The 14,181-nt window shown below is 41.7% G+C and overlaps 1 protein-coding gene across 2 annotated transcripts in view; it reads left to right on the forward strand.

Annotated features, from left to right (window-relative positions):
* Positions 1–14,181, forward strand: part of LOC139573497 (cyclin-dependent kinase 14) — a 230,937-nt gene that overhangs the window by 60,040 nt on the left and 156,716 nt on the right. For both annotated transcript variants that reach the window (XM_071397003.1, XM_071397005.1), the window contains 3 exons: positions 8,188–8,282; positions 9,244–9,323; positions 13,232–13,326. In XM_071397003.1, coding sequence (XP_071253104.1) covers positions 8,188–8,282; positions 9,244–9,323; positions 13,232–13,326 — 270 coding nt within the window. The remainder of the gene's footprint in view (positions 1–8,187; positions 8,283–9,243; positions 9,324–13,231; positions 13,327–14,181) is intronic.

Raw genomic sequence — 14,181 nt, forward strand, 5'->3', positions numbered from 1 at the left:
TTACTTTATCAAATCTCTAGTAATCACACATACACACATACACACATACACACATACAATTTATCATATTTTCAAATATTCACAGAATCCATATAAAACGTAAGAAAATCTTAGGTACTCACACAGAACTTTAAGGATCACCCACACAGGATTGGTCAGATGTTCACACAGAACTGGTCAGATGTTCACACAGAACATCAGAACATAATTAAAAGGTTACCCACACAGAGTCAACCTACCCCGCTCACACAGAACACGCCTACAAATATTACCTAGTGATCCCATAACAAAGGGCATACCTGGCTAGCACATTTAAAATAATTGTTATTCACCACCTCTGAGGGTCACTTAGACAGTCACACAGACACTTTCAGAATGAGGTCCTTCTTCCAATGGGGCTTCACCAAGTACCAAGTACCGTTTCACACAGAACACACAGTCACCCTGGGCCCTCACCCCCATAGACTGCACCAATCCCCACTGTGATCAAATCAGTGTCGGGACGGCTCTAAGTCGCCCGCAACCGACCAATAGCAGAGTATTCTTTGAGTCCGCAAACTTTCAGATTACTCTCCTCTGACTCGGCCCTGTTTACGCCTCCAAGGTGCCCTCTCTTTCAAAGGAATACACTCAGAGCCCACGTAACAGAGTGTTACTCGACTTCAAGTGTGTGTGGTTCGCTCACCCCTTTCTTTAAAAAAAAAACTCAGTTCGAGATGTGGTATCCACTCGGCTCGCTGCCTCTCAGATCAAAGGTGGGTCCATCTGCTTCGTTCCCGAAGTGTGGTTTCCCTGAGATCCCAAGTTTTGAGGGATCCCTCGTGCACGATTTACCTAGGTCGTCAGGAGCTGTCACCGAGTGAAGATTCACATCCCATCCCCGTCGCCAAATGTCGTGGTAATTTCCTGTATTACTAAATGAGGCGAGTTTACAAACCACAAACAAGTCAGAGTTATATTTTAAACTCCATCTTTAATTATATGAGCTTCACCATAGCCCTTTGACTCTTAGATCAATTCAGTGTCTATAAATGAATTCTCTGAGAGTGCTTACAAAATAATTCTTAGTATCTTTTATATCCAAGATACACCCCTCTCAACTCACATGACGAACCACAGATCTTAGGAACTTCACAAAGAGCCTTTTACTTGAAAGAGGAGTATCCCATAGCCAGATAGCATTAGCTATAAATTATCGTTCAGTTTGGTCTCTTAAACGAGGTTCTACTTCTCATTCTTGGTACTTCCTAGTACCAAAACATTACCTCATCCAATGGCATATATCAATGGTCAATTCTAGATACTCCCATCTCAAATACACTCCCTCCTGGACAAGCTCACGGAGGGGAGTGAGCCTCTAGGTCATATACTATGAAAGATAAGTGCAACATCAGAGGGGTAATACAATGGTTCCAGACACTGCCATACTCCTCCCCCCCATGGGAAAAGGAGGGAGTGACTGGAGTACAGACATGGTGGAGCCCTTCACATATTTTAGGAATAGTTACAGACATATTCAAATATGAAGACAACGTTCAAACCTGACTTCTCCCTTTCTGATATTCTGCATATTACCAGACATGTAAAAGACAAGCCTGACCTCTCCCCTCTCTGGGCCCCAAGTGACTTTTCCCTAGAGGAGAAAGGAAAATGCAACTGCCAACAGTATAGTCCAAAAGAAGACATTCCAATGACAAGTATAAAGTAAATAAAACATCTTATTTATCTATGTTACCTAACTAATTCTGATTCAGCTACGACAGTACGTTTGATTGTAAATTGTTTATTTTGTGATAACTCACTGTTGTTTACAGGTAGTGCAGTCCTAGGCCTTTCTTCAGAAAACATTTTAATTTAAATAGTTAATGGATACATAATATTTTGTGTATTTTCCAGGAGCTTTCTCGATTGTCTTGTTAAAAGAGATCAGGGTAAACATTTCCAGTTTATGCCATATTGGCTTAAATGGGGTTCCGTTTTTTTGCTTCTCTCTAGAAATGCAACTGTTAATATTAAATAAATACTAATAACTAAAAAAAATTCTGTTGCCATTTGTCATTATTGTGTACTTTTACTTGTATTGCTGTGTTTTGCTCAAGCACACATTGTCTTAGTGTGGGGTGCAATACATTACCTTGTATGCGGTACAAATCACATCATTGTGGGAGCACCTCCTCTATGAGTGTGAATTAGGCTGTTTGAGATGGTTTGAATCCTAAGCAACCTGCATACACATTGTTGAAAGTACAATTGACCAACATAGCTACTGTAGTAGGTCAAAGTGGTGTGCTGGAAAACCTTGGTAGCGCATGGGTGAAGTATGCATTGTGGTGCTCGTGAATTTCAGACCAATGCCTACTTCTCACTTAAAACATAGTTGTTTTGTTTTTAAATGTATACAATACACTGTGCAGTCTATACATACAATACAGTAACTGATATACAGCACACAATGCTATAGCAATAACATCAGACAATAATGGGAGAAAACATAATCGAAACTCAGATTGTATTCTGTATTTGCAAGTGTTTTGTTTTGGCATTTAAAACTAGATTTAGATGGATGTGAGGGTGCATCCGGGTGGGTGTCACCGGAATCATCCGGTTTTCAGGGGGAAAGCAGAGAAGAGGCGAAGCCTCAAAACGGATGCTTCAGTTTTCATCTGACCTCCCTCAGGCGTTTCTGTTATGCCTCCTACGTTAGGTTAAGATTGATGATCTGAAAATGAGAAAACAAGCTAACCAGAATGTCATTTCCATTTGGTGGCTAATTGAATGTTGTTACCAGAAGACCTGTATTGCTTAATCATGTAGATTAGACATGTTTCAAATCGTGTCCTCAATGTATTTTCATTTAGCTCAATTGCACACACAATAAGATGTAATAACTATTATATTATTCTTGACTGATTGTCTGTCGGCATTTCTGTAATTTGTTTGTAATTTTTCAGTATGATTTGTTTGTGTCACGCCCTGACCATAGAGAGCCCTCGGTTCTCTATGGTGTTTAGGTCAGGGCGTGACTAGTCATTGATTTTCTATGTGGCTGGGTTGTATGGTTCCCAATTAGAGGCAGCTGGTAATCGTTGCCTCTAATTGGGGATTATATTTAGGAAGCCCTTTCTTCCACCTGCTTTGTGGGATATTGTTTTGTTGAGTGCTGATGTGCGCGCTGTTACTTCACGGTCGTTGTTTATTGTTTTGTTTAAGTTTCACTAATAAAAGATGTGGAACTCAAATCACGCTGCGCCTTGGTCCGTCTATCCTAACAACCGTGAAGAATATCCCACCAACGCAGGACCAAGCAGCGTGTTATGGAGGTTAAGGAGTTTTGGACATGGGAGGAAATCATGTCCGGATGTGAGATCCTTCCTTGGAAGGAGACACCATGGAAGTAGGAAGGACAGCGACGACGCCGGGGACCGTGGCCACAGAAACCCCAAGATTTTTTTTGGGGGGGGGCACGAGGGCTGGTCGGCGGAGCAGCGGAGAGTGGAAGAGCGTGTCACCAGTCCGGTGCCACCTGTGCCGGCTCCACGCACCAGGCCTCCTGTGCGCCTCCCCAGTCCAGCTCCAAGGCCGGAGCCTTCCTCGGCGCCGGTGCCCAGTCCAGGCACGGTGTCCAGTCCCGCTCCATGGCAGGAGCCTTCCTCTGCGCTGGTGCCCAGTCCAGACACGGTGTCAGTCCCGCTCCATGGCAGGAGCCTCCCTCTGCGCCGGTGCCCAGTCCAGGCACGGTGTCCAGTCCCGCTCCAGGGCAGGAGCCTTCCTCTGCGCCGGTGCCCAGTCCAGGCACGGTGTCCAGTCCAGCTCCAAGGCAGGAGCCTTCCTCTGCGCCGGTGCCCAGTCCAGGCACGGTGTCCAGTCCAGCTCCAAGGCCGGAGCCTTCCTCTGCGCCGGTGTCCAGTCCAGGCACGGTGTCCAGTCCCGCTCCATGGCAGGAGCCTTCCTCTGCGCCGGGGGCCCAGTCCAGGCACGGCGTCCAACCCAGCTCCATGGCCGGAGCCTTCCTCTGCACTGGTGCCCAGTCCAGGCAGGGTGTCCAGTCCTGCTCCATGGCCGGATCCGTGGTCGGGGCGGGGACTACGACCCGCACCGGAGCCGCCACCGACACTAGTCATCCCCCCTACCCTCCCCATTTGGTTTCAGGTTTTGCGGCCGGAGTCCGCACCGTTGGGGGGGGTACTGTCACGCCCTGACCATAGAGAGCCCTCGGTTCTCTATGGTGTTTAGGTCAGAGCGTGACTAGGGGGGTGTTCTAGTCATTGATTTTCTATGTGGCTGAGTTGTATGGTTCCCAATTAGAGGCAGCTGGTAATCGTTGCCTCTAATTGGGGATCATATTTAGGAAGCCCTTTCTCCCACCTGCTTTGTGGGATATTGTTTTGTTGAGTGCTGATGTGCGCTCTGTTACTTCACGGTCGTTGTTTGTTTATTGTTTTGTTTAAGTTTCACTAATAAAAGATGTGTAACTCGAATCACGCTGCGCCTTGGTCCGTCTATCCTAACAACCGTGACAGTTTGGGTCACAACACATCTAACAATGTAAATTGATGTAAGTGTAATGTAAGTGTAATGGTCCTATTGCTTAGGCTACTGGAGCCATCAGCCATCTTTCCCTGCCTACTTCTCTTATTTTTTTTGCATTTCATGCTGAACCACTTATATTCCAATGATGTTCTAGTATTTCCAATAGTACATTGGTGCACAGCTCAGAGCTACAGTCCTCACGGACCATAGTCCTGCTGTTAGGTTTCAGCCCTCTCTCCCTGACATGTAATCAACCAGTTAATGCTACTGACTGGCCAGAGGGTCCACACACCTGGCTCAACAGATTGTAATGAATGTCTAATTAAAAGCCAAGGACAAACACCTGGTGTACGCTGCCCCTGCTGCCCTTGAGGACCAGAGCTCTGCACTCTTGTTGTAGAACATTAAATGGTTAATGTCAAATAACTTCAGTAAGGTCTTTAGCTCACAGTACTGTACCAGCATGGGGTAGGCAGGAAGAGACCTGAGGTATGTACCATCCACAGAGAGAGGACAGAGAGAAGACAGAGACAAAGGCTAGAAACAGACAGAAAATAAAAGGTTGAAAGAGAGAACCCCAGATAGCATCCATTTGGTTGAACATTCATGGACATGCAAAATGCATGAGATGTACAGTACAAGGGGCACTTAGCCTGGAGGAGGAGACAGAAAGAGAGGGAGAGAGAGAGAAATTGAATTGAGAGAGAGCGAGAGGGAGAGAGAGGCAAAGCTGAACTGTAGCCACATAGGACCCCCACCTTACCCCGAGACATCCAATTCCTTGTTAACTGGTGGGGAAATTAAGTGGGGGTATCCGGCCAGGTAGTAGGCTCTCAGCCAATCAGGCTAGTGATGTGTCTCACCCTTAACCCTGACCTCCATTTCTCTAATAATCAACCTGTGTACTGCTAAACCATCAGGCCAACAATCCACTGGAGAGCCGCTTCACACATGGACTGGTCCTGAGTGTGTGTTTGTGTTTGCTCACCAGGCTGTGTTTGTTGGAGGTATCTTTGGTGATATATCTGGTCCTGGGTCAGGACCTTCTCCCTTTACTATATAACAGACACTAGCTGAGTGTGTTTGTGTTGCAGCAGATTCTGTGTTGCAGCAGATTCCGTGTTGCAGCAGATTCCGTGTTGCAGCAGATTCCATGTTGCAGCAGATTCTATGTTGCAGCATATCCCGTTGTTGGCCCATTTGAGTCCTACCAGACCCTACAGGGGCCTTTAACAGCCCTGTATTTGACCTGTAATAGGTTGAGATGTGTGAGCTGCCTGCAGCCAGTCCAGCTGGGTTTCACTCACTTCCTGTCGTCTCCCAGGAGAATTTCTTTGTTTATAAAACCCTCAGAATTGCTGCATGGACTTAGTGGGGCAGCAGGAGATGACTAGATAGCAACCAGAGGGAGGAAGACACTGCTAAAAGCTGTGAGTGCATGTTTGCGTGTGTGTGCTTATGTGCTTTTTTGCATGCGTGCGTGTGTATGTGCACATACATGCGTGTGTGTTTGTGTGAGCGTGTGTGCCCAGATACAGTGATGATGGGAGAACTGAGTTATTCCCCAGGGATTGTCTGGAATGTGTTGGAGCTTTCCCTGAGCTCTCGTCTGGTCCACTCGCTCTTTAAATGATAAAACAGAGACATTACAGCAGCCAGACGTTAACCTCTAGAAGCTCCTGTATTTAAAGTATGACAACAGTAAGAGATAGCAGATATATTTTATGTCTGTCTGCCACCAGGGCTGAAATTCAACATCACTGAAAGGAAAGACCGGTCCTTAACAGGTTACATTGCTGTCAGTCATTGTTCTTTTCAGTTATTCTAAAAGAAAACAATGGAATGTAAGAGAAAGTCTTGATGACATGCGGATGCAAGCACAGATGCACGCACGCACGCACGCACGCACGCACGCACACACACACACACACACACACACACACACACACACACACAGTTTCCTCCAGAGAGTTGCTGATGGAGGTTGAGACTTTCTAGTTGAGTTCCTTTTGCGCCTGATTGTCTGAGATAGAGAGAGATTTTGGAGGAAGCTGAACTGTCAGCTGCAGTGTGTTATGGGTAATGGGTTTTTATCACTCCATTTCCGTGAAGAGTTCAAGACGAATGCATGCGAGTGTTAATTCTCTCTCTCTCTCTCTCTCTCTTGCTCTCTTTCTCTCTGTTTTTCTCTCTCTCTCTGTCTGCCTATCTCTCTCTCTCTCTCTCTCTCTCTCTCTCTCTCTCTCTCTCTGTGTGTCTCTCTCTGTGTCTCTCTCTCTCTCTGTGTCTCTCTCTGTGTCTCTCTCTCTCTTTCTTTCTTTCTTTCTTTCTTTCTTTCTTTCTTTCTTTCTTTCTTTCTTTCTTTCTTTCTTTCTTTCTTTCTTTCTTTCTTTCTTTCTTTCTTTACTGTCCCCATCTGTAAATCATTGATAAGTGGGTCTGTAACATTAGCAAGAGTGGAACAAATGGAACAGGCCGTAAACATGACACACCATTATGAAACCGATCCAGTAGCTTGTTGTGTCCTCTGTTCTGTTACCCTGGCCAGGTGTGATTGCACACTGTGTTATTAAACCCAATTGATATGAGAGTTTATCAAAATTGGATTTGTTTTCGAATTCTTTTGTGGGTCTGTGTAATCACAGGGAAATATGTGTCTCTAATATGGTCATACATTTGGCAGAAGGTTAGGAAGTGCAGCTCAGTTTCCACCTCATTTTGTGGGCAGTGTGCACATAGCCTGTCTTCTCTTGAAAGCCAGGTCTGCCGTCGGCGGCCTTAATTCATCTGACTGGTGTCACCTCTGTCACCGTCCCATGATCCTCCATGATCCATCATGATCCCCACGGAGCGCTTAGAGAGAAACATGACACGGTCAGGATTTGTTCCACCTCTATAGGACCTACCTGCTGTTTTCCAATGATAGAACGGGTACTATCTTCATTCAAACATTGATAGGACCCATCATATTTTCATTCAACAGTTGATTGTCAATACCATGCAGCCAAAACTCGTTTAATTCTGTACTGTAATCTTACCAATGAACTCCAGAAATATGAAAATGAGTTAGAGAAGTGTGGAATTGGGGTCTGAAGTGGCTTAATAGCAATATACTCTTGAGATCTTCTGAGATTCACAAAGCACATACTACAATTTTTTTTCTTTCAATCGTGTTCGGTCCTGCTAGCTGCAGCAGTGGTATTTCCTCCAGACCTTTATTACAGAGTCTCTGTGTGTGAAATCCTACACAACCCATTTCCTGGATGACTGGAAGCTTTCCATCATCCAGAGTAGAAACCAGTGAAACAGACCGTGCCATTTTTCTACAGGCTGTGTGCCAGCAGGTTCACAAGTGTCTGGTGTTACAGAGTGGATCTGGTGTTGTTGTCTTTAGGCCTCTTGACCCAAACCACAACATCTACTGTACCATGTCCCTCCTTGTGAAATAGCACGTATAGTAGTTTCTTAGGGTTAACATTATTGTTGGGTAACAATGCTGTTACATCAACCAAGCTCCAAGTGCTGTGGCTCTTCCATCCTCTACACAGATATAGATTGCCCCTATGGCTGCTCTCTCAGTTAATACAGCCAAACTGAGCCCTCTCTACCATAATTGGTGTCTCTTTTCCTGAATTATATTCTCTCTCTCTGTTTCAGCCCACAAGCCCCAAGTTCGGAAAGGCTGATTCCTATGAGAAGCTTGAGAAACTGGGAGAAGGCTCGTACGCTACAGTATACAAAGGGAAAAGCAAGTGAGTGCCAAAACAATATTGATGTAATGGTCCAATGCAGCTGTTATTATCTCAATATCAAATATTGATTATTTTCAGTTAAAATTGTTTTAAATAGTTTTTTGTCTGGGAGGGGTCTGGGTGGGAAAGGGAAACGTTTGGAACTCTCTTTCTTATTGGTTTACACATTTACAGTCTGATGATGTCACCAGGCAGGCCAAAACTCCCTCCCACCAAAACAGACTGAAATTTCAGGTGGTCTTTTCAAACAGCTCTTACACTAAAAGGGTATTATAATAATTTTCCCAATTTCACAGTATTATTCCAACCTTAAAGTATGGAAATATATATAAAACACAGCAAAATCACGTTTTTGACTGCACTGCATTTTCCGCATTTCCTACATAACTGTATATGACCAATTGATATGCACATAACTGCTTGTAATCATGAAGCAGTAAAGTGGTTAAGGATAATAACAATTACTGTCCATATTCCATATTCATTGATTTTCCATATTACACAAATAAAAAATCTGCACTCCCCAACCATGACATACTATTTGTTTTATTAAATCACTTTGCAATGGAATTATTTAACGATTGTTTAAGAGTTATTGTTTTGTTATTTTCCTTTTTTCCTGTTCGTGCATAGCGGTAAAATTCCCCATGTTCTGGTAATTAAAATGTAGCAAATGAAAATGTCATAGCCGTAAATGGATTGAAATGTATTGAGGCAATTTCTCACTGTAATGAAGTTACTTTGTATGTGTTTTTCTTCACTACAATGGATTTGATTGGTGAGGTTCATTTTATTTAATCTTCTGGTCTTCTACTAAGTCTCACCTCAGTGCTCCTAAATTGCATTTCATTGACTTACAGAAATCTACCATTCTCTCCATTCACTGCCTGCCTCATTATTGAGTCCTTTTTTCATGGGATGAAGTGTAACGTGTTGGGGTGCCTTATCTTCTTGTTGCCAGGGTGAACGGCAAGCTAGTAGCCCTGAAAGTGATTCGTCTGCAGGAGGAGGAGGGGACACCGTTCACCGCCATCAGAGAAGGTTGGTCTCTGTCACGCCTAGAAGGGTTACATTAAGATTAGGCTCCTGTAAAGTTTAAATACTGTAGAGTTCACTTTAATTGGACTTTAAGAGTTTGAAGATAAGGTTAAGTGTTGTTATTCTAGGTACTTGGGTTAAGTGGACTTCTGTTTGTGTAATGGTGACTGTTAGTTCAGAGGGTTTTCAGAGCGAGGGGAGCTAACGTCTCTAACAAAAAATGTCTCATCTAGAAAAGCCAAATCTGAAGCCTTTACCAGCACAGCCAAATTATAAAACTGCCTCTGGTGTTAGTTAGATAAGGATCTGACTGAGTTTCAGCCTCATGAAAACCAAAAACCCATCCCATGGGCCATGTCTACCTTATTCGTCTGCATAGCGTTCTGTCATGGCACTGGGCTAAATCACTTCAGAGGGATGTTCTTGGCGCTGGGATGCTTTCTCCTGGTCCCTGGCCGTGTGTCACAGCAGGTCAAGTTGTGTGAAGGCCGGCTTGCAGTCTTTGGTGTTCTGGCTAACTGGGGCTGAGTGGCTAGAAGGCTTGGAGGTTCCTGAATGTGAGGGTGGGTGTGAGAAATATGTGGCAGACTCACCTCCACAGGCAGAGCCGGGCCTGGCTGGGCTGGAGCCTTGCTTCATTTAGATGAGAAAAGGATTCTGGCTGTTTGATCTGTGGGATCCTGGGCTGATGAACTGAGCTGAGAGCCATGCACCAGCCCCTCTTCACATCGCCTCATCCCCGCCCCGGCCTCCCTCCCTCCCTCCCTTCCTCCCCATCCTTCTCTCCCCCGGTGAGCGGATCAGAAAAGCACTTTGAAATTTAACTAATTCAGCGATTACTGGGCCGAGATGCTCCCAGAGTGGAAACGTGGACAGAATTACAGTGCGGTGTTGAAAGCAATACCTACACCCCTGAGAGAGGACCCAGGTGTGTGTTTGTGTATGAGTGCGTGAGTGCTTGCGAGCTTGCATACGTGTGCGCATCCGTGCATGTATCTAGGCATACGTGTGTGTGTGCATGGGCACACACAATAACATTACCAACACAGTCAGTCTCTGTGTGTCGGGAGGGAGGGAGGGAGGGAGAGCCTGGTGCATAGACTGTATAGATCTTGGTGCAGCAGCCTTTGAGGTAGCTCGTGTTTATACCACTAGGACAGATATGCTTGAGACGAGCATTGTCTTTGATCTTTAGGGGTTTCAGTGCTTTAAGTGTTAATGCACAATGGCTCTGTGCTGTGTGCTCTGCTCTGCAGATCAGGACGCCATAGGTTCTCTCTCTCCCTGTGCCCTTGAAACAGAATTGCTGTTTGCTAAATTAATCACATTCGCAACAGTCTGAAAATCCCATTTAGGCTTCTCATAATAAAAACACACTTAATATGCCGCTCCCGCTCTCTGTTCCAAATGAAACCGTTCCCTGTGTTGTTTAGCTCTTAACGAGATAAGATTTCTGACAACTGTTTGTTTGGCCCAGCCGTGGTGATTGTGTCTCCTCAGTAATGGGTGGAGGGAGAGGTGGAGCCGTAGTGCCTCAGATCACATCTTTCAAACACATGAAAAGGCGTTGTGTGAAGTGTTCCCTGCCTCCGTAGCCGCCAGTTGAAACAGCGCAGCACGGCTCCTCCAGCGAGGGTTTAGAGCGACGCTGACTATTACCACTAATTGCTCTGTTCACGCCCGGCCCGCAAGCTGACACAATAGACACAGAGCTTTGCCTCCCAAATAATGGGAGTGATGGTCCCTCCCCAAGGCTTTGGCTTTCTCTCTCTTTACTCTCTCTCTCTCTCTCTTTACTCTCTCTCTCTCTCTCTCAAAGTTTCTACTCTCAAAAAGTTGGTGGCAAACTGAAACCAGTTATATAACTATTTCACCATAACTGCATTGACTCCAGTGCGATCGATGATTGCCATAGATGTAGTTGAAGTGTCTCTGGTAGTAATTATTATATCATTTTATTTTCTGTTCCATTTCATTCCATTCCATTCTATTATTTTCTAATCCTTTCTGTTCTATTCTATTCTAAATCGTTCTGCTGACTATTACTATTACCATCCGCTATATTCTATTAGGCTGTATACTATTAGGCTATATTCTATTATATTATATTAGGCTGTATACTATTAGGCTATATTCTATTATATTCTATTAGGCTATGTTATATTCTATTATATTAGGCTATGTTGTATTCTATTCTATTAGGCTATGTTATATTCTATTCTATTAGGCTATATTCTATTATATTAGGCTATATTCTATTCTATTATATTAGGCTATATTCTATTCTATTCTATTAGGCTATATTCTATTCTATTAGGCTATATTCTATTATATTGGGCTATATTATTCTATTATATTAGGCTATATTATATTATATTAGGCTATATTATATTATATTAGGCTATATTCTATTCTATTCTATTAGGCTATATTATATTAGGCTATATTCTATTCTATTTTATTAGGCTATATTCTTCTATTATATTAGGCTATATTATATTAGGCTATATTCTATTCTATTTTATTAGGCTATATTATATTATATTAGGGTATATTCTATTATATTCTATTAGGCTATATTCTATTCTATTATATTAGGCTATATTCTATTATATTAGGCTTTATTATATTATATTAGGCTTAGGCTATATTCTATTCTATTATATTAGGCTATATTATATTATATTAGGTTAGGCTATATTCTATTATATTAGGCTATATTATATTATATTCTATTAGCCTATATTCTATTCTATTCTATTAGGCTATATTCTATTATATTAGGCCATATTATATTATATTAGTTTAGGCTATATTATATTCTATTATATTAGGCTATATTCTATTCTATTATATTAGGCTATATTATATTATATTAGGTTAGGCTATATTATATTATATTAGGGTATATTCTATTCTATTCTATTAGGCTATATTATATTATATTAGGTTAGGCTATATTCTATTATATTAGGCTATATTCTATTCTATTCTATTAGGCTATATTATATTATATTAGGTTAGGCTATATTCTATTATATTAGGCTATATTCTATTCTATTCTATTAGGCTATATTATATTATATTAGGTTAGGCTATATTCTATTATATTAGGCTATATTCTATTCTATTCTATTAGGCTATATTATATTATATTAGGCTATATTCTATTATATTCTATTAGGCTGTATTATATTATATTAGGCTATATTATATTCTATTAGGCTATATTCTATTCTATTATATTAGGCTATATTATATTATATTAGGCTATATTATATTCTATTAGGCTATGTTCTATTCTATTATATTAGGCTTTATTCTATTCTATTAGGCTATGTTCTATTCTATTATATTAGGCTTTATTATATTCTATTAGGCTATATTATATTCTATTAGGCTATATTATATTATATTAGGCTATATTATATTATATTAGGCTATATTCTATTATATTAGGCTATATTATATTCTATTAGGCTATGTTCTATTCTATTATATTAGGCTTTATTCTATTCTATTAGGCTATGTTCTATTCTATTATATTAGGCTATATTATATTATATTAGGCTATATTATATTCTATTAGGCTATGTTCTATTCTATTATATTAGGCTTTATTATATTCTATTAGGCTATATTATATTCTATTAGGCTATATTATATTCTATTAGGCTATATTATATTATATTAGGCTATATTCTATTATATTAGGCTATATTATATTCTATTAGGCTATATTATATTCTATTAGGCTATATTATATTATATTAGGCTTTATTATATTATATTAGGCTTTATTCTATTCTATTATTTACTTTATCATATTGTAAATAAATGGTAATACTGATGGTAGTTTTGCATGTAACTGCTTCATCATGATAATAATACTGTATCCTGTGTTTTCCTAGCGTCTCTTCTGAAAGGTCTGAAGCACTCCAACATCGTGCTGCTCCATGACATCATCCACACCAAGGAAACCCTGACGCTGGTCTTTGAGTATGTGGTGAGTGTCAGAGAGCCATCTGGATATGTTGCACAGAGCATCATGGGTACTGTAGTACATCAGGTTACAGGGCTAGCTCAGAACGGTATTTGAGTATGTGGTGAGTGTTACAGCGCCAACTGGATATGTGAGTCAGCAGTAGAGGATCAAGATATTTGATTTGTGTAAAATGTATTTTAAGATGAAATTCAAAAAGCCACAGTTTCATTCTAGAAATAGAATAACTAACTTGTTTTATGGTTTGATTCATTTGACCTCTCACTCTTCAGTTATTGACATTGATTTATTTAATCCCAGTCCAAAGAGACATGAGCTCTGGCTAGTTTTACACACATATTCTTTGTTTATAAGATGGTTGAACGTGTAGTAATGTTTAGTCTTGCCTGTTAAAAACAGAACCCAAGCCTGGGATATATTCCTCCAGGCTTTGAACAGAAACCGTGTTCCGAGTGCCATAGAATGGTGGCCTAACCACGAGTGCCCAGCTTTGAACCCAGCCCTGGCATCATGGGGGAACATTTTAATTGAGGGTTGCTGTTTCTGTAGGTTTTCATAGCACACATACTGTACACACGCATGTACACATGCACGCACACACACACACACACACACACACACACACACACACACACACACACACACACACACACACACACACACACACACACACACACACATACACGTGAACATACACACACATGTACGCAGCCACACACACACACACACACACATGCTGTGGACAGCAATAGCAGCAGGAGTTCCCTCTCTCTGCTGTGGAGTAGTGTGGCCTGTTGTTACTGCTGACATATATGCATATGGATAACATCCACTGATAAGTTCAAACCAGCCAGATAC

Source organism: Salvelinus alpinus, chromosome 4 (assembly GCF_045679555.1).
Source record: "Salvelinus alpinus chromosome 4, SLU_Salpinus.1, whole genome shotgun sequence".
In the NCBI taxonomy this organism is placed as follows: domain Eukaryota; kingdom Metazoa; phylum Chordata; class Actinopteri; order Salmoniformes; family Salmonidae; genus Salvelinus; species Salvelinus alpinus.